At 53.2% G+C, this 24,337-nt stretch overlaps 5 protein-coding genes across 5 annotated transcripts; 4 read left to right on the top strand and 1 right to left on the bottom strand.

Annotated features, from left to right (window-relative positions):
- Positions 1–411: 411 nt before the first annotated feature.
- PV08_00823 (ATP-dependent RNA helicase dbp2) lies at positions 412–2,728 on the top strand (the record flags this gene model as incomplete). Its single annotated transcript, XM_016375188.1, has 5 exons — positions 412–464; positions 609–1,708; positions 1,758–1,865; positions 2,346–2,474; positions 2,532–2,728. The coding sequence occupies 5 exons, from the start codon at positions 412–414 to the stop codon at positions 2,726–2,728; spliced, it is 1,587 nt and encodes a 528-aa protein (XP_016240464.1).
- Positions 2,729–12,701: 9,973 nt separating this feature from the next.
- PV08_00824 (uncharacterized protein) lies at positions 12,702–13,999 on the top strand (the record flags this gene model as incomplete). Its single annotated transcript, XM_016375189.1, has 4 exons — positions 12,702–12,735; positions 12,796–13,319; positions 13,374–13,554; positions 13,650–13,999. 4 exons carry the CDS (start codon positions 12,702–12,704, stop codon positions 13,997–13,999), a joined length of 1,089 nt encoding a protein of 362 aa, XP_016240465.1.
- A 2,597-nt stretch (positions 14,000–16,596) lies between these two features.
- On the top strand, positions 16,597–19,210 carry PV08_00825 (uncharacterized protein; the record flags this gene model as incomplete). The annotated part of the gene is made up of 2 exons (XM_016375190.1): positions 16,597–17,139; positions 17,198–19,210. The coding sequence occupies 2 exons, from the start codon at positions 16,597–16,599 to the stop codon at positions 19,208–19,210; spliced, it is 2,556 nt and encodes an 851-aa protein (XP_016240466.1).
- A 499-nt stretch (positions 19,211–19,709) lies between these two features.
- Positions 19,710–21,541, top strand: PV08_00826 (uncharacterized protein; the record flags this gene model as incomplete). The annotated part of the gene is made up of 2 exons (XM_016375191.1): positions 19,710–20,003; positions 20,105–21,541. 2 exons carry the CDS (start codon positions 19,710–19,712, stop codon positions 21,539–21,541), a joined length of 1,731 nt encoding a protein of 576 aa, XP_016240467.1.
- Positions 21,542–22,003: 462 nt separating this feature from the next.
- Positions 22,004–24,062, bottom strand: PV08_00827 (phosphomethylpyrimidine kinase; the record flags this gene model as incomplete). Its single annotated transcript, XM_016375192.1, has 4 exons — positions 22,004–23,374; positions 23,506–23,588; positions 23,739–23,920; positions 24,010–24,062. 4 exons carry the CDS (start codon positions 24,060–24,062, stop codon positions 22,004–22,006), a joined length of 1,689 nt encoding a protein of 562 aa, XP_016240468.1.
- Positions 24,063–24,337: the final 275 nt, after the last annotated feature.

Raw genomic sequence — 24,337 nt, forward strand, 5'->3', positions numbered from 1 at the left:
GCGTGGGTATTGGGCAAACCAAGGTCGAACTTGAGAGCAGCATATAGAACTCGGCTATTAGTGGCTTCGGGCACAATCTGTCGCTGTCCGTAAGAGGTATAGTGATCTTGCCGCTCTAAGAGTTGACTTTCCATTGATTCTAGAAATTTTCTCCTTCGGTAGACTTGCCATATATAGGCTGCGGCTTATCGCAACTGCCTTGATTCTAAAATTTCAACTCTCGCCCCTTCTCAACTTAAGCAATCTTCAATATTCAACTCTCACTTCACCTTCTCCTTCTCACTCTCCTCTCCATCTTACTCTTTTGACCTTTGTGAACTCATTCCTCTAGGTTTTTTAATTCCTAGTTTTCTACATTCCCGAGCCTCTTCTCACCTTCAAACTTCCGAAAACTTCAACCTGGCGCCCCTCATGTCTTACGGTGGCGGCTATGGCTCGTCTCGCGACGGCGGCTATTCCAATGGGTATGTGTGCCATCTTTGAATCTTGTACTGAAAGGCGTGCTCGCGGATGAGCCTACGTATCGCGCATGCGACTGCGCAGGGCGATGACTCGAACAAGCCTTCAGGTCCTCCGCAATTTAGGCCATTACTAATATCTTTTTGCAGTTACTCTGGTAGCAACGGCTACTCGAACGGCCACTCGGGTGGTTATGGCGGCTCGAACGGATACTCTGGCGGAGGAGGCGGTGGTGACAGAATGTCCAACTTGGGTGCAGGTCTAAAACAACAACACTGGGACCTCGCTGCATTGCCCAAGTTTGAGAAGTCGTTCTACAAGGAAGACCCTGCTGTTACAAATCGATCACAACGAGATGTCGACGAGTTCCGCCGAAAGATGGAGATCACCATACAAGGTCGAAATGTCCCACGCCCGGTCGAAACCTTCGACGAGGCTGGCTTTCCCGCGTATGTTATGTCTGAGGTCAAAGCCCAAGGCTTCTCCCGACCTACTGCCATTCAGTCCCAAGGCTGGCCTATGGCTCTTTCTGGACGCGATGTTGTCGGTATTGCCGAGACTGGCTCCGGAAAGACCTTGACATACTGTCTTCCTGCTATTGTTCACATCAACGCACAGCCCCTCCTTGCTCCCGGTGATGGCCCCATCGTCCTGGTCCTCGCGCCTACCCGAGAGCTCGCGGTTCAGATTCAGCAAGAAATGACCAAGTTTGGCAAGTCTTCTCGCATTCGAAACACGTGTGTCTATGGTGGTGTCCCCAAGGGAGGTCAAATTCGTGATCTTTCGAGGGGTGTGGAAGTATGCATTGCTACTCCTGGCCGACTTATCGACATGCTCGAATCCGGAAAGACAAACTTGCGTCGTGTCACTTACCTAGTTCTCGACGAAGCTGATCGTATGCTTGACATGGGTTTTGAGCCTCAGATTCGAAAGATCATCGGTCAGATTCGTCCTGACAGACAGACATGCATGTGGTCCGCCACCTGGCCCAAGGAGGTTCGTCAGCTAGCTTCAGACTTCTTGAACGACTTCATCCAAGTCAACATCGGTTCCATGGATTTGTCCGCCAATCGCCGCATTACTCAGATCGTTGAAGTGGTGTCTGAATTCGAGAAACGTGATCGCATGATCAAACATCTCGAGCAGATCATGGAAGATCGCAACAACAAGATTTTGATCTTTACAGGAACCAAACGTGTTGCTGATGACATCACACGCTTTCTTCGACAAGACGGCTGGCCTGCACTTTGTGAGTTTCCCCTGTTGTGGTAGTCTTTGCAATGCTAACTTCTGTCCAGCAATTCACGGTGACAAGCAACAGAACGAACGTGATTGGGTTTTGAACGAATTCAAGAACGGCAAAAGCCCTATCATGGTTGCTACGGACGTCGCGTCTCGTGGTATTGGTATGAACAAACAAATCCCCCTCCCCCCCTTTGTTTCCTTATTTATCTCTTCTTTTGCATTTCTTACCATTGCCGTCGTGTGACATGGTGCGCGCTCTCTTGCTCGTTACGTTCTTTGAAACAGACGTAACTTGGTCCAGGCTTTTGATCCCTCTCTGGTCCTTCTGCGGACAATCTTGGAATTCCTTTGCAGTTTGCCAGGCTCCAGCTCTTTGGCTTTCACGTCTGCTACGTTTGAAACGAGTAGGTTGTGGAACATTTTTCTTGACCACATCAAGCTGCAAATCCAGGATTCTCATCCAAGGACCGTAGACGAATGCCGATACACCAGGACATTGGACATTGGACATTAGACACCCACAAGGATAATGCTCCGAGTTTTACGAGAGAGTGATGTGCATCTCCGGCTCACACGACCACATATGGTCCCCAACGCCTCGTAAGACTGCCATTGGCTTTTTTGCTAACCTATACTTCAAGATGTGCGAGACATTACTCATGTGTTCAACTATGATTATCCCAACAATTCGGAGGATTACGTTCACCGTATTGGTCGAACCGGTCGTGCAGGACGAATGGGTACCGCCATCACACTTTTCACCACTGAAAGTGAGTATTTTGTTCCCCGTACTTTGTTGCCTTGCGGGCCGCTGACATTTTCACCAGATGCTAAGCAAGCTCGCGACTTGTTGAGCATTTTGCAAGAAGCGAAGCAGAACATCGACCCTCGTCTCGCGGAAATGGGGCGCTACTCTGGCGGTGGCGGCGGTGGTGGTCGAGGATATGGTCGTGGCGGCCATCGCGGTGGCCGTGGTGGTTTCACTGCTTCCAATGCCGCACCGCTGGGCCGCAACCGCTGGTAGAGGGGATCGTGCTTCTCGTGACCTGATTGATAGGACGTGCCGCCGGCGCTGACTGTCCATTTTGCATTACGGAGCATTCTTTTTTTGCCGGCTTCTTTTAACCTATGGGTAACCCTGATAGATCTTTGTCGATATTCACATTGGAGTTCAGGCGTCAACATTCATTGGGAGAGTGGAAGAAAGTGCCTCGATCTGGGAATGGTTCCTTTTCTTTCAATCAACAGTACGTGGAATGGTATTGTGACAGGCTGGTGAATGACCTGGCTGTCATGTTAGTGCAGAGCAAGATCTGACATGGCACAAGCACACAACGATGAACCTGAGCATTGTTTGCGGGGAATAGAAATAGAAACTACTGCTCTTCAAAACACTGTGTATATGTACGTTGATTCAAAGATCATGAAAAAAAGAGTTAAATCCAGTGTCTGATTGTTTTGTCAAGCGTGTACTCTGTAATGTACTCTGTATTGTACTCTGTATATGTGTGAAGGGTAGTCCTTTACGGAGCGTATTGTGGTAGCGTATCGATGGAAGCGACCAGCTTTTGTGAATACTGGTGGAATAGTTCTTAGCAGATTCAAGTCGATATCAAGACCATAGCCACTGTATATATTGTCGACGTTGATGTTGGGCGTGAAAGAGGCTCGCTCCAACAAGCAAAAGTTTGGATAGTATAAAATGCTTGTTGGAGCAGCTTATCGTGCACGGTACGGAGTAGTGAATGGTATGTAAGGCAGTACACCACGTTTCTGATATTACTGATGTTGTACTCCGTACCAAGTATATATTTTAGTTGTAGGACGAGGGAAAAGAAGATTTAACTCAGGTAGTCAATCAGGTACACCTGAATGAGAGGTAGCTTGGATCAGTTATCTGGAACGCGGGGTAGAATCAAGAACACATCAAAGCATATCCACCGTGGGTAGGTATGTAAGGAATCCTCTACCTAGTAGTAGTATCTACTAGTAGGTACGGTGCAGCTTAGGTTGGTCCACGTCGTCAATGCGGCGTTGGTGAGAGTCGTCGTTGTGTTGGTTTTCAGCAAGTCTCGAGCGTTCGCTACTATAGTATCACTATACTTTTAGCCGAGTTGACGTATCCATTTTGGTTTTTCTTTTTTATGTATAACGTTATATATATATATACAGTATATACCAGATTTCCTCCTTCTTACCCGCGGTCGGACAGCAACAAAACCCCCCATGCATGCATGATTCGAAGACGGTTCGAGACTTCAAGTGACGGGATGCTAATCTATCACTTGGTCGCCTGAACTCTCGCCTTCTTTTGCTGCCGCCCTGGACAGTGTTTCCGGGGAAAAAAAAGAGCCCGATAAAAGAAAGTCTAAGATGAAAAGTTGATCGAGTTGCGATTTACCTTTTTCCTTTTTTTTTTTTTTGGTTTGAGTGAGTTGAGTGTTCTAGATTCCAGGTTCAGCGTTCAAGGTCGAGGGTTCAATTACAAGGTTCTGTGTCTCTATGCCATTTTCTCTCACGACGAAACAACGAGAAGAGCTGAGGACGCGGAGGTCGGTAAGTTTCGATCAAGTGAGGTGAGGTCAGGTTAGGTTAGGTTAGTATCTATGATAAATGGTGTTGTACAGAACCATATACAGTGATGCCTTGAACATTTTAAAATATTCGTATATTCCCCTTCGATGAACGTTTGGATCTAAGGGGAATGAATTTCCGTAGCTCCAGATTGATCCATTCCATCGCCCGTGCCAGTGGTACCGACTAGCTAGCTAGCTAGCTAGCTACTACCTACATGCCTTGGCTACCCAGAGCTGGCTACTGCGGCGTACTTCATAACGATCCATTTGATCCAGGAGGAGATGATGACGATGAGGATACGATAGCAGAAAACTTAGTCACGAGGACTGACCGACTGATCGACTGCCTAGGTAGACAGAAAGGTAGGTACAGTGGTCCGAGGACTATTTTTTTTCCTCCTCGAGGGATAGAGATGTACTTACATATTGAAAAGGATCGGGACCTGCCTGACTGGTATCCCGATGGCAGTAGCGCAGGCCGGGAGCATCGCCGTCGATACCTCATGTACCAACCAAGCAAGGATAGCTTGTCATTGCGTCTCTGTGTCTCGGTGGTGTCATACGTGTCGGGGCTTTTACCTTTGGAAATGCGTTCAAATTGTCTCCATCAACAAATCTTCCGCGACGCTTGTGCTCATGCCTCCCTACGTCGTGTCTACCTCAAGCACGTTATAGAGAGGGAGAGAGGGAAGTTGTGGGAGACGTGCGTGCACAGACCTTGGATCTGTAGTCCATGGACTAATCCCATCTCTGTCACAGCTAATTAGGATTTTTTTCTCTCTTCTGAGAACAAATGCAGTCGACTTGGCCCTTTCTGGTAGTTCCACGCCAAGGGGAAGCCGAAGGGGTTCATGATCGTCGAGAGAAAAAGTCTTGATTCTTCTGGGAAAAAGGGGCGTCCTGGGTAAAAGCGATGCTCTTGCGGCCTCCATGATGATAATAACAACAACGGTCGATTAAGGTTGCTCAGTTCTGACAATGTACGTAAGTAACTGCGGATCTAAGGGCTCGAGTTGTCAGAAAGAGATTGGTCTTGCCCGCGGTACGCCGAGGCACAGAGATGTCGGGGGCCCAGCTGGATCCCCGGGAAGGAAAGCCTCAGGGGGATCACCGCGATTGTCCGTTACGTCCAGGTGTGATTGAGGCATGATCGTTGATCACACTGATCAGAGACCATGTTGCCAGAAGGCAGGCTGTGGTGTGCCCTCGTTGGCAAGTTTGTGGAGGTCGGAAGGTTTTTTGTGGGTCGCACCTCTGCCCTGCCCTGAAGGCTGATATCCGATAATAATATTAATGTGTGGCACAATCAACACGACACCCCACGGAAAGTTTCGTTCTCAATTCATTTCGTGGAGTAGGCTGGCTTTGCAGTACGGGAAGCCGACCCATCTTTCTTGCCTTAGCGTCCTCAAATTGCGACTTGTCGTGATTATCGTGATTGTCGAGGCGCCTTGAGGGCTGCATCTTCCTCCTCTGCCCTGCAACCCTTAAACTCCGACACTAGCGGCACGACTCTTCCACTTTCCTGGTGAGGTAAGGCGCTCGATGGGTGAATGAATGGGATTTGCCGTCGCTTCAGGGTTGTGACCCACCTTCGACGACTCCCCGTGGTGTGTACAACTGCAAGCCACAAGAATCCATCCGTCCTTCTCCCACATGCCTGTGAGGTCTCACCGCGGCCCTCCGCAGGATGACCTGCGAGCCTCCCGATAAAAATCCGCCTTGAGCAGCACAGGGGAAGACATGAAGCGCGGGTTGTATACTCTTCTTCGGCATAGCTCGAGCTGCGTGGCTGCATGAGGTGCCTGCGAAGGGGCGGCGCACCAGAAAGGATTGATCCTGCCAAACCGCACTAATCTTTGTCTTCAGATATTCGGCGAAGGGCCATACCGAAAGGCTCTTCGGCCAAGAAAGATTGCCGCAAAAATGACCAGGAGGCTGAGGGCGCTGGAGTGGACCCACGGCACTTCGTTTCTACTCTACAGTACAGTATGATAGCGTCGAGCCTCTTGGGCTTTGGAAGGTCAGGAAGCCCAAGCTGCTATTTTCCCAGTCTGAAGGTGCTAGTTTGCACTCCCTACAGAACCTTGTCTTACCTGATTCTCAGACGACTGCCATTGCTTCCAAGATGTTCCTCGAGTGCAATGATTCCATGGCCCCGTCTGAGTCTCGGGCTCGGCGACGAAACAAAGGGGTCTAGGTATGAAAAGGCGAAGCAATCATGTAATCATGACATACTGTAGATGTTGAGCCTTGGAGTGCATCAGGATCAGCAGAACGAGGGTTCTCGGGCGCAGCACACCTGCGACTCTTTTCAAAAGGGCAATCTTTTCTGAATTCGCGTCGTCATCAAGCCCTGCATTCGCGGAAACCAGTATGATTAGCCTCGTGCTGTTGGGCACAAAAAAAAGGGCCCCGTCGGTACGATACAAAAATGCATCATGACACCATCCCGCATCGGGAGCAGGGCCGACATGCGTTGATCCGATCCGCATTTCAAGGCACAGCGTTGATTGACCGCTTCTTTAATGAAAAACCCCAAGCAACAAGGATGCATTCGACTCACAGTTGCTGCCACGACACTACTGTACTCCAACCCTCATGTTTCCCACTCAAGTGATACGAACAGAAACAGACTGAGAAGCAAATCTCCAGCTGTCAAGGACAGTGCTCGTCCATCCTTCTCGGTATGCATTCGAGATCGCCGGTGTTTGTTGGAGTGGTCCATTGTCCAATACGAGTATGAGTGTCCACGCCACACTCTCCGGACCAGACCATGTGCCGGACAAGCTCCCACTGACTAGTCCAGCCTTTGAAGTCTATCTCTAATCACTAAGGATCCGGGGGAGAGAGAAAAAAAGAGCTTGCAGGCTCTTTACTCAAAGTCCATGCAGAAGGCGAACAAGGTGTCTCAAACAGACTGGGGGTGAGCGCTGGGCAGCGAGCTGTGATTACAGTAGGTACCCTCCATAAGTAGACAATAGTAACACATGCGTCACTCGTGATCGCACGAGAGAATGCTTCCTCGCTACCAGACCCTCGAGCCTGATCATTACAAGGCGGGATCCTCAAAGAGCTCTGTGGTGGGCCACTTTGTGTCCGCCAGGCATGCCCCTGTCTCTTACAGCTTCGATCCAATCGGCGCGTTTCATGTTTTCCGATTCACGGCCCAAGGATTGATACCTGCAGTGGTCTTGGAGTGGGATAATTGCGGCCAGAACTTCGCTGCAGCATGCCATGTACATGCAGACCGATACCGGGAGCTCAGGGTTCAAGGACTCGCAGTGGAGATGTGTGTATCTGCATCTTGCTTGAATAAGATTGCATTATGAGCCTATGGGAGGTACTGTAGGAGCAGATCGGAGGTAGAGGAGGGCGGCAGGTAGGGCTCTGGTGACCTTAGACCAGGGTCACCGCTGGAAAGCATGCGGTGGATAGACTTTTCCTGGCTTACGCGGGAAGAAGATTATCCGTATCATGTTTGGCGAACGATAACGCATGGAAGTGGGTGCGGATGGTATTGAGGTTTGCTTTTGGCAACCGAGTTGAAGCAGGCCGGGAAAATGGGGGTGAAGATCTTGGGTCTGATACTCTCCATTGAACGAGTCCGTTTTTCTTTCTTCCCGCATATGATTGTCGGGTCTCGAAGAGGTATAGTAGACACACGATTTCCCCCGTGTCTGCCACTGACATGCCCTAGGGGTAGCCTTCCGACATGTCCAGTGCAGGAGTTGCGAGCTGCAGAATCCAAAAGGCACGTGCTGTGCCAGACTGACACTTGCAATCAGGGAGCATAGAGGATAAATTTATCATAATGGCAGAAGCGGCGTAGCCGAGACAGGGCTCGCTTATGACTGCCTGCGTTCAGCAGTCGACGAGCCACGTCTGGGCTCGATCAGGAAATACGTGCTGTTCCGTAAACCGCCCAGAAGCTCTCTCGGTAGCGGAACTTGCCATTCCTCGGATCGACGAGGACGTCCATCCCCACCACGAATAGAGACTCGAAAGTAGAGACACTAGCAGCCGGCGAGTTGGTGACAGTCCCCTTGTTTCACACCAACCAGTTTGAACCCGACGCTGGTGCGCCCGGTGAGTGAGTGAAAACCTGGTGACCGACAACATGGTACCCTAAACGTGTCGAGACCGGTCGCTATAACTTAGTGACCCAGATCGCAGGGTATGCACTATTGCTTCCAAGGACAGCCAAACACAAAGATCCAAATCCCTCTGCAGTCGCGCAGGGTGCCTGTTTTCTGCCATGGTCCTCCGCACCCCGTAAATCGAGAGATCCTTCTGCAGAATCCAATCGCGGCATGGCTCGTAAGCATCGGGCCGACCTGGAGAGTATTCCTAAGACGACTCTCCAAATCAGGTCAGTCACCCTGAAAGTGCTTCTCTCCGTGGATGCTTCAGAACCTTGATGGGGTCACATTTTTGGCCTGATTGATGGATGATTTCCAGTCCCCATGCAAGTTGGCCCCCTATTTTGTTTTCTCTCCATTCCAACCCTGGCTGTAGTTCAGTTGACCAACCATCGCGGCTTTGAGGTCATGCACGGCTCATGACTTGAGAGCGGGTGACCACGGCCCTTGGGACGACATTACCACCTTTGTCACCTTTGCATGTCACCTTTGTCGTCAAGTTCTTGCGTTCTCAGTTGGCCAGACGGCAATGATGCGCTCTCCCTGGAGGTCTCAAGGTGGGCGCGCCCATCTGCAATTCCGTTCAAATCGCACGGATCCAGAGTGTCAAGATCAATGCAGTTCGACCATCAAACCGAGACAACCAATCAAGCCCGATTTACTCACGACTTCGCTGCCCAAGCACCACTTGACGCCTAGCAATGAAGTTGGAGCACGCCGCAGTCGCAGCCCGCTATCTGGGTTTGCCCAGAATCATTTGGTCCAGGCGCCATTAGACTGTGACATGATCATCATTCCGCCTAGGCTCTCCCCAAGAAGATCGTTGCTGGCACGGTGTCCACTGACAGAATTCGACTTTGCTGGTCCTGGCTTGAGTCATAACCTCCGAAGAGACGGGTGAAATGTTGAGACAGACGCCACTCTGGACAGAGCGGGACACCTGCATAGCAGTTGATAGACTAAACCAACAATAATACGATAGTGCGTTATAGTTGGATGAGGCTGACGACCTCAGCAGCGACCTTGGACGAATGCCTCAGCAATCTCGGGAAGGGTATCGGATGATTCGGCCCAGATTTGGAGTTCCCGAAGACCTCCAGCACGCCCGCAGACTTGTTCTCATTGTATACGGAGTTGCAGTCCTGCTTGATAGTAGTTCTCATCCCACGCCTGCCAGTTTAGGCCAGCTAGCCCTATCATCAAACTTTGCTGTAGGCACATCGCAGAAGCCCTTTTTTCTGGCGGAAGTCCCTTTCAAGACGAACACGAGAGTTCAGAACCACGGCGAAGAGAAAGCCAGACTAAGCACGATTGAGGTAGCGGGTTTGTTCATATTGATTGGTGGACATGAGTGGCAATCCCGGGGAAGGTGAAGCTAAGAGATATCTTTCGCCCTCGTGGGACACTAAAAAGCTCACCACTGACCTCTCTTGCGACCTACTGTGTACTGTCTATGTGTTGTAGCTGCTCGGCGCGGAGGCGACGACCAGGTGGTTGGTGTTGTGAGGGTTCGCATACAAAGGACTCCATGGTCCCCAGGCGACCGACGCCCGTGGTCCAGCGGTGAGCGTCACGGGCGTCCCTGCGGTATGTCTCGGTCAAGGTGGTGTGAGTGAGAGTGATTGCAGGGTTTGAGACACGGAGGGGTGGATACAGCGGCACGAGGACGAGGACGAGAATGCGGCAACGGGTCAACCATCCGCAGCATTGAACGAGAGGACGCCGTCCGGAGGTGACAATTCCCAAATCGCCACGGGAGCAGCAGCAATGATTTGAGAAGCAGGGGCTTGTGCTGGTGGTCCCTCACACCCTGGAGAGTGTTAGGGGATGATTGCATTCCGGAGTAGTGGTGTGCCGAGTCCGTGTGCCTTGCCTTCTACGAGGAGGAAATCGCCGTGTGTTGATGCCAAGAAGCACATGAGGGCCATAAATAGATTAGCGCACAACCATGGCGCAAAGCACTGGATTCTGCGAGACTGACTCTGCGCCATCGAGCTGCACCCGCGCACTTTTCCTCTTCCCACTAGTGCCGCTCCCTCTGGCACGAAAAAGCCTCCGGCGCAAGGATACGAGACGAGCCAGCAGCCTGGGAATCGAGAAAACAAAAGAGTTGCACGAACTACTTCACCCCATCGCCAGCTAAGGTACATACAATAGGACTACTTGCAGTACAGTAGTGCTTCGACAGAAGAGGAGGGTCTCGCTTGACTACGGCCACCTGGGTAATTGTCGAAAGCAGCAGACCAGGCTCAGTGGGTGCTGTACCGCCGGAACACTGCTCGCCCAACTTTGCGCTGCACTCACCATTACCTAGGTACCCAGTACTCTGTAAGGGCACAGGCTCTGCTGTGCCTACTTCCCCTTCAGACCCTCGCCCATTCGGAGGCGCATCCAAAAACGTCCCAAGCGACCAGGTGCCTGCGTCCCTGCTGCGAAAATAATCTCCCCTTCGCATCCTCAGTTCTCTCCACTTCGACCACATCATCGACCCATTATTTCGACAACCTTCACCTTGTCGTCAAAGCCCGACTCCACCGATTCTCGCCCTTCTACGGCGAGCGCAGTTAGAGGGCCAATCTTCCAGCCTCCGACCTCCCACGAGCCCACGGCGGGCACCAAGCGTCATCCCTGCTCCCTCCCCAACCACCCATCCTCCTCTTAGTCGTGCTCATTACGAGGAGCGAATCGCATTCCGTGCCAAAACCTTCCATTTCCGCCCTCGGGTGCATGATTCACGACTGCGACGCACACCTTACCGCTCAGAGCGTAGGCTGAACTGGAGGATTGCACATCTCGCTTTTGGCTCCTAGTCGTCTTGTTTCGTACCCGCCTATCCCGCGCAGCAGTGGCTTCTCGCCGACATCGAACTCTCGACCGACAACGCGGGCTGATAACGCTTCGTATCTCGCCAGCGAACCACATCTCACTTGTCATCGCCTTTGCGTTACATTTTGTTGCCACCTGCCGGTGAAATTCTGCCTGCGCACGTCACGCATCCTGTGACTGCCGCCTGCAAGAGGAAGGAAGACTTTCGAGACAACAGATAATCATCCCCTCGAAAGTCTCTTACCGAACCTAAGGTGGACGTGGGTCTCCGTGACCACAACACTCTGAACCCGCCCCCCTGCTAGCTGCCGCCAGCTAGTCCCTGTCCAAGAGCTACGCTAATCACCCTTTCACCCTCGGCTTAACGTAAACCTTCCCAATTTTCTTCCTGACTCCGAATCGACAGACAGCTGCCGAAAGCATACGGACAACCCACAACAGGTTTGCCCACGCTCCGTCAGCGGGTTGTTTCTCCAACGCCGAAGAGCGAAAGTCACAGAGTTGCTGAAGGACCGCCGTCTCCACCACAAGAGGACTCTTCATTGGTAGGGAAGTGCACGTTGAAGCCTGGTCAGCGCCGTGTTGGATCCACTATTTGTCCAGCAGGTGCTCTCGCCATCTGTGATCGTGCTCTTCAGGGTGGAGGCAACAAACCCGGTCAAGTCCTCCTGTCCGGCCAGGGGAGGGGGGCAAAGGAAAACTTCCCTGTCAAATCAACCTGGAATAATCAAGCTGCATAATAGTCCGGGCATCATACAGCCAAACACAACCGAGGGCAAAAAGAAAGCTCCATTGAGACCCTTGCGCGAGTGTAGTGGTGGCCCGAACACCTTCATTCACAACAAGTATCACCTGTGGCAGGCACGAAGCTTGTTTGGCTCCCCCATCGGCCCTCGTCTTCTTTCTTTATTAGCTCGGGCCCTCGAGCCATCTCGAAGAAAGTAACGTTGCTTTCGCCAGTGTCCGAGCTTGCTGCTAGCTCAGCGAGAAACAGTACTAAACCCTCAATTTTCGAACCGCTTCCTCGCCCCATCGGTTAGGCCGGTTCTTGCCCCTGCTCGAGATCAGTCTGTCCCATTTCCTTGCGACTGCGCGACTGCTGACCGATCTGGTGGACTCGCCTCGTGCAGAGAAACGCTTGTTGCTCCCGACCCATATCCTGAGTCGCACGCTCTCTCCACCCTTGCCGACAATTAGGCCAAAGTGGGTGGGTGCGTATCCTCGCCTGGAGAGCCTTCAAAATAAAGATTACACCGGTGCTCGATCTAAGGATTGCTTCGTCCTATCGACGTCTGCTGGCCGAGCTTGCGGTCCTAGACAGTTTACCTTTGCGCGACTGCTGTCATCCACTACCTTCACTGCGCCTTCGCATCACTGCGACATTCTACCAGCCACTGTCTCGTGCATTCACCACGACCGGTCTCTACGCGGTGCGCAGTGAAAGTCCTTTTTGATGGACAGGGGAGCATCGGAATACGCGCAGTCAGGTTAGCAGCTTCATCACTGGAAGGTTCACGGAGCAAGCTCTGAGAAAGTCGTGTCGCTAGATCAATCGTCTGTTGCGACCTACACCACCCAAGATCCACGTTCCGCGACCATCTCGAGCAACAACACGCCGCAGTCGGATTACGGCTTGACACCGTCGTCTGCGCGCTCATCGGGGTTCCCACCAGAGCATTTGCGATACAGCCAGTTCTCTCACACGCCACCACATCCAGGCGCTGTAGGAACAATGGCACAACCAACAAGTCCGTCAATGACCCTGCCAGAGGGAGCGCCCAATGGCAACCCAACCGCAAATTCCCACCTCGTGAAATCTAACTCGGACGTGCCTATAGATCCCTCGATATCACAAGCCAGCCCGACCTACCCTCCGTACTCGCCATACCCGCAGGATGGAAATATGCAACACGCGTACCAGCCTCAGCACCCTCCGTACATGCAGCAGCGACCGCCCCACGAGCAATGGGGGGGGTATCCGCCGCAACACGGCATGCCTGCACCGTATCCGCATCCTGGGCCAGGCGTCCAAGGTCCGCCGCAGACCTCCGCCGCGTCTCGTACGGGCCAGGTAAGGTTTCCGTCATCTATGTGCGTCTGGTAGCGCGACGTTAACAAGACGCAGGTTTATTCATTTGTCCCAATCCCAGGTGCGCAGCAGCACAAGCGGCCCCGACGACGATACGAAGAGATTGAAAGAATGTACAAGTGCGGCTGGAATGGCTGCGAAAAGGCATATGGTACCCTGAACCACTTGAATGCGCATGTGACAATGCAGTCGCATGGCACAAAGAGAACGCCAGAAGGTGAGCATTCTTTCCGAGTCGCCCGTTGCGGAAGTTCAGCCACAGCTGCACCTGTTCTGTTTCTGAATGTCCACTTTGACTGACTATTTGGATAGAATTCAAGGAGATCCGAAAGGAGTGGAAGGCCCGCAAGAAGGAGGAGGAGAATGCTCGGAAAGCTGAGGAAGAGCGACAACGACAGGCCGCTGCTCAAGCGAGCCAAGTGGACGGCGCCCCCGGAGACGCGCACCAAGTTCCTGGACAAGGATATCAACAGAATGGGGGCAGACCCTCACTGCCACCCATTGGCTACCAGTCCGCAGATGGACATGCTCAAGGACAATATGGACAGCCCCAGGGCGCAATGGTCTATCCACAAGGAAATGGGCAGATGGGCAACTACGGCAACTATCCCAATTCTCCCTATGCCCAACAGGGCCAGGTCTACCAACAACGTCAATATTAAAGCTTTCGATCCAGCGGCAAGGTTAAGTGGCTTATGAATAGCTTTCTGGCTGCAATCGTGCACATAAGGGCTGTTCTCGAACGCCGTGCTTCTATGCATTGGTGCGGTGCCACTTCATTTTTCGCGACAGATACCCCAGGTGGGAGAGGAGGAGATAATCAACGACACCGGGATCTCAAAAGAATCGAGCCTATGCTGGCAGGAGTTTAATTGCCAGATTGGCTGGCTGGTGGTTTGTGGTCTACTGATGAGTTACTGTCTTTTTTTTTTTTTTCCTTCTTCGTTTCTTATGGCTGGGTGCATCAGAACCGGCTTTGCGCTGCAAGATTTCAACCGAGGGGATGAACGTTACGACGGCCGAGCGCGTACTCTTTTTGAGGTGACGGAGGAGCATGAGGGTGTGTCTTTGCCGACATACATATTCCGTTGACGAGCCTATGACCCGAGGGGTGGAAAGGAGAATATCTCTATCGGTCATGACCGCCGCAACCGTGGCGACAATCAGTCGCCTCGGGGAGAGGTGTTTGAGTCCATCTTGTGTACATTTATGATGTTCAGAATTGAGCAATATGCCTCTGGCGTTTGCGACAGGTTCACCATGGCCGTCCTTATTAGAACGTTCGGACGTGGTCTTGCCGAGACTGAGTCTGATCAAAGAAGCCAATCAAAATACCGTTACAGAATGCTGATACCGTTTGTTCATGAACTCTTTATCCTTCGGCATATTGTGAGATCATTCTAAGTGGCGTCTGGCTTGGGATACGGCCAACCCGTGCCTTCCACATGTACAAGGTTATGTCCCGTCCCTGGTGCGTTTGCTGATGCCATGGGCGTTGGTCCTCGCAATTCTTGGGGTTCTGATGTCGTGCGGTTAAGGTTATACAAGGGCATGCCATGGTGGACGTTTGGCGTGTGGCAAAGATCACCTACCAGGTTTCGAATCCCGACTCTAGCATGGTTACACGACACTATGGGAGCTAATATGGTGCCCGAACCGTGAGTTTGGATTTAGTCTGAGTCTGGGGTAGAAAGGAGGCTGATGCAAGAAATTCGCCGGCGCGGTGGCAGCTTGACGGGAGCTTGGTGCCAGGAACAGGCGTCCCTGTGCGCGTGTTAGGGTGTCGGTGGTGTGGTGGAAACGGCGCCAGGGCTAAAGATCCAGGCGTGTTCGGGCTCTGAGACTAGGGGCTTTAGGCTTCACAGGCTTCAACTAACACCACTAAGACCGCTAACAGTGGCGCGGACGAGCTATGGACCAAAGTACAATAAGTTATGGTTTTAGTTAAGGCACCTAGTTAGCTAGTGCGCTTGGGCGACAGCGGAGCGGCCCTAGAAGACGTCAGACCTGAGATAGAAAGGGCCCGTCTGCAAGATCGCACACCAACAAATTCAACTACGAAGACGTGCCTCGTGTACGAGTACCGAGAGTCTAGTAGAACAGGACCATCTCAATTCTCCATCGTGCTTACCGCACTCATCCACGAGTCCACGAACGCTTCTCCTCCCATTCCTAGCTGCCGCAGGCCTGGCCATTTCGTCGACGCTAGGCTTTTAGTACACTCGACGCTGTCCAACTGCAACCGACAACCCGGAGCATGCATGGCTTTCGGCGGACACCTCAGCCTAGTGATGTGATGCGGAGAACAGACGAGCCCCTGTCAAGTTGCCTCAGGGTGTCAACATTTCTAGATGGACCTCTAACGATGCTCGCGCTCAAGAAGGAGGACAGCACCTCTAGCAGGGACAGCTGATATCTGGCCCGCCGGCCAGGAAAAATTGCCTTCCAGGTTGAATGAGCACTCCCGGATGATTCGGACACGGCTCGAAGTCACCGAATGGCAGTGGCGCGCTGTCAGAGGCCCCGAGACTTGAAAATTGACAACACATGCAAATGATTTGGACTGCGCACGACCAGAGTCACTCGTATATCTCTAGGTCAGCACGAAGCAGCACAGGTGTGGCCGAGCTATGCAAGGTTACACACGGGAGCAGATCGAAGGCGGCATCTCGCACAGGTAATGCTTGTACTCATACGGCCTGGTGGCCACAACTGTTGGCCACGCCACCAGAAGCACCCTGCATCAGCCATCGGCTTAGTTTTAGTGCTGTCTGAGAGCCACAGGATCTCTGCTGGCCGCTAGCCGTGCAGTGGCGAGTGAGAGTTGAGGACGCAAAAGACGTGTCTGTGCAACCACTGCAGAAGGTTAACGAGCGAAAGTGTGGACGACTCTTTTACAAGTTGGTTTCGGCGAAGCCATCAGTCTGTCTTCGATAGCGGGAACCAACGTTGTTCGCTTGAGTAGTGATGTGGGATTGCGTGAGCCTCTACTCGTAAGAAGATCATATGTGGCGATACGAACTCCTCCTCATCGTGCTTGGAGAGTGTCGAAATCCTGATGTCATGTAATGGCCAGTGTGTTCCTGTTGAGACCATCACGTGCAAACATCCATCTTCTCGGCTTAGTTGCCTTGGTGGAAAAAAGTCGACGCCGCAGGACTTACTGCGAAGATGAAGCCTTGCAAATTGCAATGGCGACTGGGTTCTAAAGTCCTCTCTACACATATGTCCCCGAGCTCGTGCTGGGTGTCTCCAATCAATGTTCACTTGTTCGGCCTGTCTTCTACGGGCATTCCAATCCCTGAGTGTTGATACTTCCACGTGTGCGAACCCTCGATTCCCAGTCCGCGCAGCGGCCATCTTTCGCCGCAACCATGCCACTCTTCAATCAGTGCAGCAAGGCCATCATCGGAGGCTCCTCACCAAAACCCTCCGGGCAGAAAAGCGAATCAAAGGACCCTCATGGAGAGCCGAGCCGGCTGTTGCCCGAGCGGCCTCCAGAGATGCGGAGGCGAGGAGGAACAACCGGCTCCGTCTTATGAATAACCACGGCAAGACTGAAGTCCAGCAGAGTGCGAGACGGGAACTGCAATATTTGAGCGACCCGTTGAAACTTGCTCAGACGGTCGCCGACAAATTGAGGGATTCAAAATTCGATGCTGCTTTGAACCTGGTTCGCGAGAGTGACAAAGGGGTTGGCATCTCCCGAGTTAACATCGATAATACGGTCAGTTGGAACCATCTTATAGACTGGCTGATGCAACAACGAAGACCAAAAGATGCGTGGAAAATCTACAATGAGGTATGGTAACTGACTTTGCGCGAGGGATTGAATTATCGTTGACAAGGTGACTCGTCAGATGAAAAAAAGAGGCCACAAGCCTGACGCACATACCTACACAATAATGCTAAGAGGCTACCGAGAAAACTACAAGCAGACTGGTGTGGTCGAAGACGCAATCAAGGTTTACAACTCGATCGGAGCGGCGAACTCTGCGGTCAAACCCACGATTATTCACACCAATGCTGTTCTCAATGTTTGTGCTCGAGCACTCTTCATTGATTCCATGTGGGTGATTGCTGGGAAACTCCCTGAGCAGGGTCCCGGTGCCCCCGACCACATCACATTTACAACGATATTGAACACTATTCACTCCGAAGTTCGACACCGTGCCGTGAAGTTGGGGGCAAGTTCACCAGACGGCGATTATGATCCTCAGCCAATCTTCGAGGAAGCCGTAAATGATGCTCGAAAGCTCTGGGTTGACATTGTGTCCCGATGGAGGAGGGGTCTCTTACATCTCGATGAACAACTAGTCTGTGCCATGGGTAGAGTCCTCTTACTGTCGTCCGAACCCAAAGCTTATGAGGACGTAGTGAACCTGGTCCAGCAAACCATGGGCATTCCGCGCTATGCGGGCGATGGTACCTCTGACAAGGAGATTGAAGACCGGCGAATGCTTACGGCTGGCGCGATCGACGAACTTGAAGAGGTAGCGCCTTCGTCCACCGATATCACCCCAAGAACAGCCCAGTCTATGCCAATTGCCAACATTGACTCTTCGATCTACGCTGCGCCAGGGAAAAACACTCTCTCGATGCTTTTGGAGGCTACTACTGCCCTCCGACAGATTGGAGCTGGAAAGTACTACTGGCAACTGCTCACCTCACCAAAGGGCCCTTACAAGCTAGAAGCCGATAGAGCTAACATCATTTCGTACATGCGGCTCCTTCGTGTCTCTCGCGCAAGTCAGGCGACACTTGATCTTTTGCTGCAACCTCGCCCCGCCGACGTTCAACAGCAGCTAATGAGCCGAGGCACGTTCATCATTGCCATGAGTACCTGTTACCGAGACAAGAAGAATCCAAACGTCTTTTCTATCGCGAATCGCATCATTAAGTTGATGGAGGATAGCGTCGAAGCAAAGGCTTCCGAAGACGAGAACCAAGGCATCTGGCTGAAGTTTGCACCTTCGGTGCTTGAGAAATATTTGCAGCTGGCCCTGGCTACCACGAAAGGACTTCATGGTGAACCACTGGCGAAGACCAAGGAAGGTGACCTGGATTTTGAGCGTGATCCTTCCAAGAACAATACATTTGTGGCTTTGGAAAAGCTGAAACCCGAAGTCACCAACATTATGCGGCTCATCAAATCCCACGTAACCGAACTTGAACGGCTCCAAGATGTGAAGGCTCGCACCAAGAGCGTCCAGACATTGCTTGACAAACGCAGGATCACGCCATACAGCGTCATGGAGAGCATGGGCCCAATGGTCGACTTTCTACGAACGGTCATCGGCGCTTACGACAAGATTTTACGGGTGAATGAACGACTGGAGGATGATGGAATGGGTCCCTTGGATTCTTCTATCATTGAGGAGTGCTGGTCAAAGAAGCGAAGGCTCGCCGCATTCCTGGGGAAAGTCGAGAGCATGACTGACCAGAGTCCAACCGGGGGGACAGCGGCCAAGCCACCAAGCAGAACGTCTTCGGAAGACGAAGACGGTGATGACGATGGGAGTGTGGTTGATGGTACCAGCAACCGACGTCTTGATGACCACTACGGTCAGCGAGCGAGAACACTGAAATCCATCAAGGCGGCCAGATCGAAAGTGGAGAAGAAGAGGGAGGAAAGGAATCTCTCCAGAATCCAGAAGCGTGAATTGGCGAAGGAGGAGAGGATCCGAGCACAATTTCCGCAGAGTGTGTTGCGGCCGACCCAGGATCGAGGGCCTCCACGAAAGAAGAAGTTCGAACTGAAAGGGAGTCAAAGGGATGGTACTGAGGAGAAGAACTACAAAGGCTGGGGAAGCGGCTTTCAAGATCTGGTAAAAAGCACTGGAAAAGGCGATGTTGTTGACCTGGAGAGGTAAAAAAAGGATTCCCTTGGGAGTGCATCAGTGTACAATACGACGGGTATAATGTTTGTTGCATAGCGATGGCGTCTTCAGTACGGGAGTCTGCAGGAGGTCGTCGGTCCCGGGGGGAAATTGCCTGGGCATTATCTCCTATCCTCAGTTGATCTGTGTCCCTTCTGGACGTTGTAGAAAACATCTGAATTTCCCACCACCCACAGTCCAGCCACCTTCCAGACAAACCCGGCTGGTTTGGTCCAGACCTCGACTTGTGGTCGTAATAAGTCCGTTGCAGGTCGCGCTGCTCGAGCCGCAAGAACTTCGGGACCATGTGTGATTTCGTCATGGCTGCTTTTTGGCTCGCAGCAAATAATTACTTGACCTCGTTGACCTGCAAAAACCCGTCACGCACCGTCCGTCGTTTGGTCGTTTGGTCGTTTGAGTCTACCCTGCCTTTGCCTCTCCTGTTTTTCCCTCGTCGCCGCGGTGAGCACAGGAGAAGGCATCAGTCTCGAGAATGAGACATGGAGCGTCTCGTCTTCCACGAGTGCTCCGGCTGAACAAGCCTCTGACGACAATTCATCCTGCGCCTCCTCGACATGTTCCCCTCGAACGTCCAGGGCCGTCTGCGCACACGTTATCGGCGCAGAGGTGGTCGAGCAGTGCGTCGGAGTCGAAGCCAGAGCCCGTAGGACACGAGGACCATCTGCCTACGCCACAGCCGCCCGAAGCGAATCCTGCAGCCAGTCCTACCTTGTCGGTCCGACAGTGGTCGACACCGCTGGCAAAGACGATTGCACAGGCGATTGAGGTACGCATGTAGTCGCGCATCACATGCCGCACGACGTGAAAACCCCACCGTCGATTGCGAACTACAAGGCTGATTCGTTCGTGTGTTGTCTTGTCACATAGGTCACGGGTCCCGTTTCGATCGCATCCTACATGCGCCAATGCCTCACGAACCCGGACGGCGGCTACTACACGTCGACACGCGAGGATGCAGACCAGTTCGGTACAGCCGGCGACTTCATAACGTCGCCCGAGATATCGCAGATGTTCGGGGAGTTGGTAGGCATCTGGTTCATGACGGAATGGATGGCACAAGGTCGGCCGTTGCAGGGTGTACAGTTTATCGAGATGGGCCCTGGCCGAGGCACGTTGATGAGCGACATCCTAAGAACGATCGGCCAGTTCAGCACGTTCGCCAAGTCCGTCTCCGCGGTCTGGCTCGTCGAAGCAGGAGAAGGGCTGAGGATCAAGCAGAAAGACGTGCTTTGCGGACAAGATGCAGAAATGAAGGAGGTCAGAGACCGGACGGGGAAGAACGTCTGGTGGGAAGCCACCAGCAAGCAGGGAATCCCTGTGCGCTGGGTTGAAGACGTCGTTCTGCTGCCTGATCAGACGGAGACGGACGACCAGACGATACCTTTCATCATTGCACACGAGTTCTTCGACGCTCTGCCCATCCACGCGTTCGAGTCGGTGGCTCCAAAGCCGGAAGAGGAGCAGGAGGCGCAGAGCCGCCTCTTGAGTGAGGCGGGCCAGCCTGTCCCCAAACCTTCCACGGCGAGCAAGTTGCCGCAATGGCGTGAATTGTTGGTGGCGCCGACCAAACCAAAGTTCGACTTGTCTTCTTCACAGGCGACGAGTGGCGCGGATGCTCCAACGCCAGCTCGCAAAACACAGCCCGAGCCTGATTTCCAGCTTACGCTGGCCAAGGCAAGCACGCCCAGTTCGCTGGTCATCCCCGAACGACCGCGTTATCGCCATCTCAAGAATCAAGTCTCGTCCCGCGTTGAAGTGTCTCCCGAGAGTTCACGCTACGTCCAAGAGTTTGCACGACGGATCGGGGGAGCCGCGGCGGCAGATGCTCGATCGAAAGGTGGCAAGCCGAGTGGTGCGGCGCTCATCATCGACTATGGGCCGCTGGAGACTGTCCCGGTCGACTCTCTCCGAGCCATTCGCAAACACAAAATAGTCTCGCCGTTCGTGTACGCCGGTGAAGCAGACATCAGTGCGGACGTTGACTTTGTGGCACTCGCGCACGCGGCCCTCGAGGCGAGTCCCGGCGTTGAAGTCCACGGACCGGTCGAACAGGGGTTCTGGTTGGGTCAGCTTGGGATCAAGCATCGCGCGGAAAAACTCATCGCGGAGCTCGGCAAGACTACCAAGGGCGAATTGCCCCCCGACGAGCTCGAGAGGAAAAAGTTCGAGCTGGAGACCGGGTGGAAGAGGTTGGTCGAGGCCGGGCCCAAGGGTATGGGGAAAGCTTACAAGGTCATGACGATTGTGCCTGAGAATGGTGGAAGGAGAAGGCCTGTAGGGTTTGGGGGCGGTGTGCTGGGGTAAACCTCACTGGTTTGGTTTGTTTGGCTGGGTCAAGACGTGGTCAATCGTCCGGGCCGTACTGTACGATATTTGAGCGGTGGCACTCCCTACGTGGTCGTGTATCAAATACTTACCAGGTACCTACTTCGCACGAGAAAGGTACTTGGATCACATATGTACACTAGTACTGTCGAAGTACAGTGGGAGCGTCGAGGGGAGAAACAAGGCCAGGTCCTCTCTCTGTCTTCATGTCTAATCTATCATCATGTCTACCTGGGGGGTTTTTATGCTCTTCGATTTGTGCTGGTTGTGCTGAATTTTCGTTTGGAACGACCTGTGCAGCTGTGCTGAAATGTCTATCAAGTCCCGTCTAGTCTTTGCAGGTTTTAGTATTCTCTCTCACACATACACACTTAGTTGCTTGCTTGCTTACACACACACACTCTCTCTTTCTCTCTCGGGCACGCGGGCACGCTCACCTGCTCACTCCTCCTCTTCTTCTTCTTTGTCAACGTGAGCGTCAAAATCCCAAAACCTCACTTCCATCTCCGTGGCCCTGACGAAGATGTCAATGAGCTCCCTCACTCTCCCCGGCGACTGCTTGACGATGTGCGTCTCGATCAGGTCCCTCCCGACACGCACGGCCTGCACGTAGTCGTCGGCGACGTAGTTCTCGACCCAGCGCCAGTACCTGTTGCCGTCGCGCGTGGTCCTGCTCCGCGGGTCGTCGTGCGCGCGACGCGCGGCCTCGGCGTAGCCCAGCAGGCACGGCGCCAGAGCCATCTGGATGGCGAGCCAGTCCTGGCTGTGGCCCACGTCGAGCACGTACCGGCTGTAGGCGGTGCAGGCGAGGGACTCCCTGTGTTTCGGCGACGACGACGACGACGACGACGGGTCGAGGTCGGCCTTCGTGATGCCGAACTCGGCGCAGTAGCTCAGGTGCAGCTCCATCTCGCGCTGGATGTGCAGGATGATGGTGGCCGACGCGGCGATGGCGTCCATGTCGCGCGACTTGTAGCCCGCGAGCGCGTGCGTGCGCGCAAAGTGCGTGAGGTACAGGTAGTCCTGCACCAGGTAGTTTTTGAACAGCTTCTCCGCGAGCGTGCCGCGGGCCAACGACGCCACGAAGGCGTGCTGGGTGTACCGCTTCCACACCGGGGCCACGGACGCGTGCGCGAGGAGGTAGTCGTCGATGAAGTGGCCCCGCGAGAACGGGAGCGTCTGCACGTTGTGGAAGTGGTTGATGGGCCCGGACCCGCCGCCGATGTCGTCGTGGGAAGTCTGGATGCCCGTCGACACGTAGTGGACCGCGGAACGTGTCGCCTGGGCCAGAGAGGTCGACGTCGACGTCGACGTAGACGTAGACGTAGATGCGTCGGGGTCCGCGTCGGGTTTGGCTTGGGACAGTCTGGATCGAGATGCTTCGGACCGGGACTGTTTTTGGATTGCGAGATTCGCCGCGATGGCGCTGGCGAGACTACAGCCTGTGCCGTGGGTGTTTTTGGATCGGAGGAAAGGAGACTCGACAAGGGTAAAGTCGCTGCCGTCGTAGAGGATGTCGACCGTTATGGCCTTTTCCTCGTCCGTCGTCGCTTTGTCGTACGACGTCGTCAGGGGCATGTGTCCCCCCTTCAGGAGCACGGCTCGGGGACCCAGACCGTGGACCAGCTTCGCCAGGATTTTCAGATCGTCTAGACACGACGGCGACTTGTATTGGATGTCGGCGTCTCTGAGCAGTAGAGTCGCTTCAGGGATGTTGGGCGTCAAGAGTGTCGTGATGGGCAAGAGTCTGTCTCGGAGGTTCCGAATGGCGTCGCCTGGGAGTAGTTGGTGGCCGCTGGTCGACACCATGACCTTTTCCGGTACCACAAATCAATCGATCAGCAAACGGAAAGGGAGAGAGATCGTCAACAAGGCTGTTTTCTTTCATTTTTTTTTTCTCATTTGCAATCTTGTGCTTTGGGTATGGTTACGGGATGGCTCACCGGGTCAAGCACTATCGTATCGACCTTGTGTCTCTGCAATGCATCGGCGACAATCCTGATGGTCTCTGCGGATCCGAGCATGCCTTTTCGAAAAACGGTATAGCCTGTCAGTTACCGGTCCAGGACGGCAACGCAGAGGGGAAGAATAGAGTCGAGTGAGTACCACCTCATCCACAAGGCAGCGAGCACGCGTGAAGCTTCAAAAGCCATATAGTATAGACGGACGGACTCACCAAGTTTGACGGCGTCACAAGACACATCGCTCAGACACGCGTCGATCTGCTTGCCGACAAAGCCTGGCGGGGTGACATGGACATCCTGAACACCGAGGGTGTTTTGTGCTGTCAGGGCCGTCGTGGCCGTCATTGCGTAGCAGCCATGGGCGGCCAGGACCTTTTGATCGGCTTCGAGTCCTCTGTGAGCTCCCCCCGGATGATTAGTATCGGGTCATCCGTCCTTTCGCCATGGCAATGCCATCATTTTGCGTGTGGATGGTTCACTTACGCTCCACCCGAGCTGTCAGAGCCGGCGATGACCAACACCTTGGGAGGTGCCATTGAGGTCAAAGAGTTGTGGCGATCACCGGACGGGCGCGGGTGAGCGTTTTATATCATCGAGAAAAAGATAGGCTTGATGCTTCCACTGGATGATAACAGGCTATGTACGTAGTCGAGATCAATTGGAGGAATGGGCAAGGGTTTTCAAACGAACACTCGGCGAAGCAAAAATGTCATCATGTATTGTTCGCATCCCCCCACCACACGCTGTGGAACAACTTCCAACGAAATACGATGCCTCTAACCGTATCCGTGGACGTATCCGTGGCTCTCAG

This window comes from Exophiala spinifera (assembly GCF_000836115.1).
Source record: "Exophiala spinifera strain CBS 89968 unplaced genomic scaffold supercont1.1, whole genome shotgun sequence".
Taxonomy (NCBI): Eukaryota; Fungi; Ascomycota; class Eurotiomycetes; order Chaetothyriales; family Herpotrichiellaceae; genus Exophiala; species Exophiala spinifera.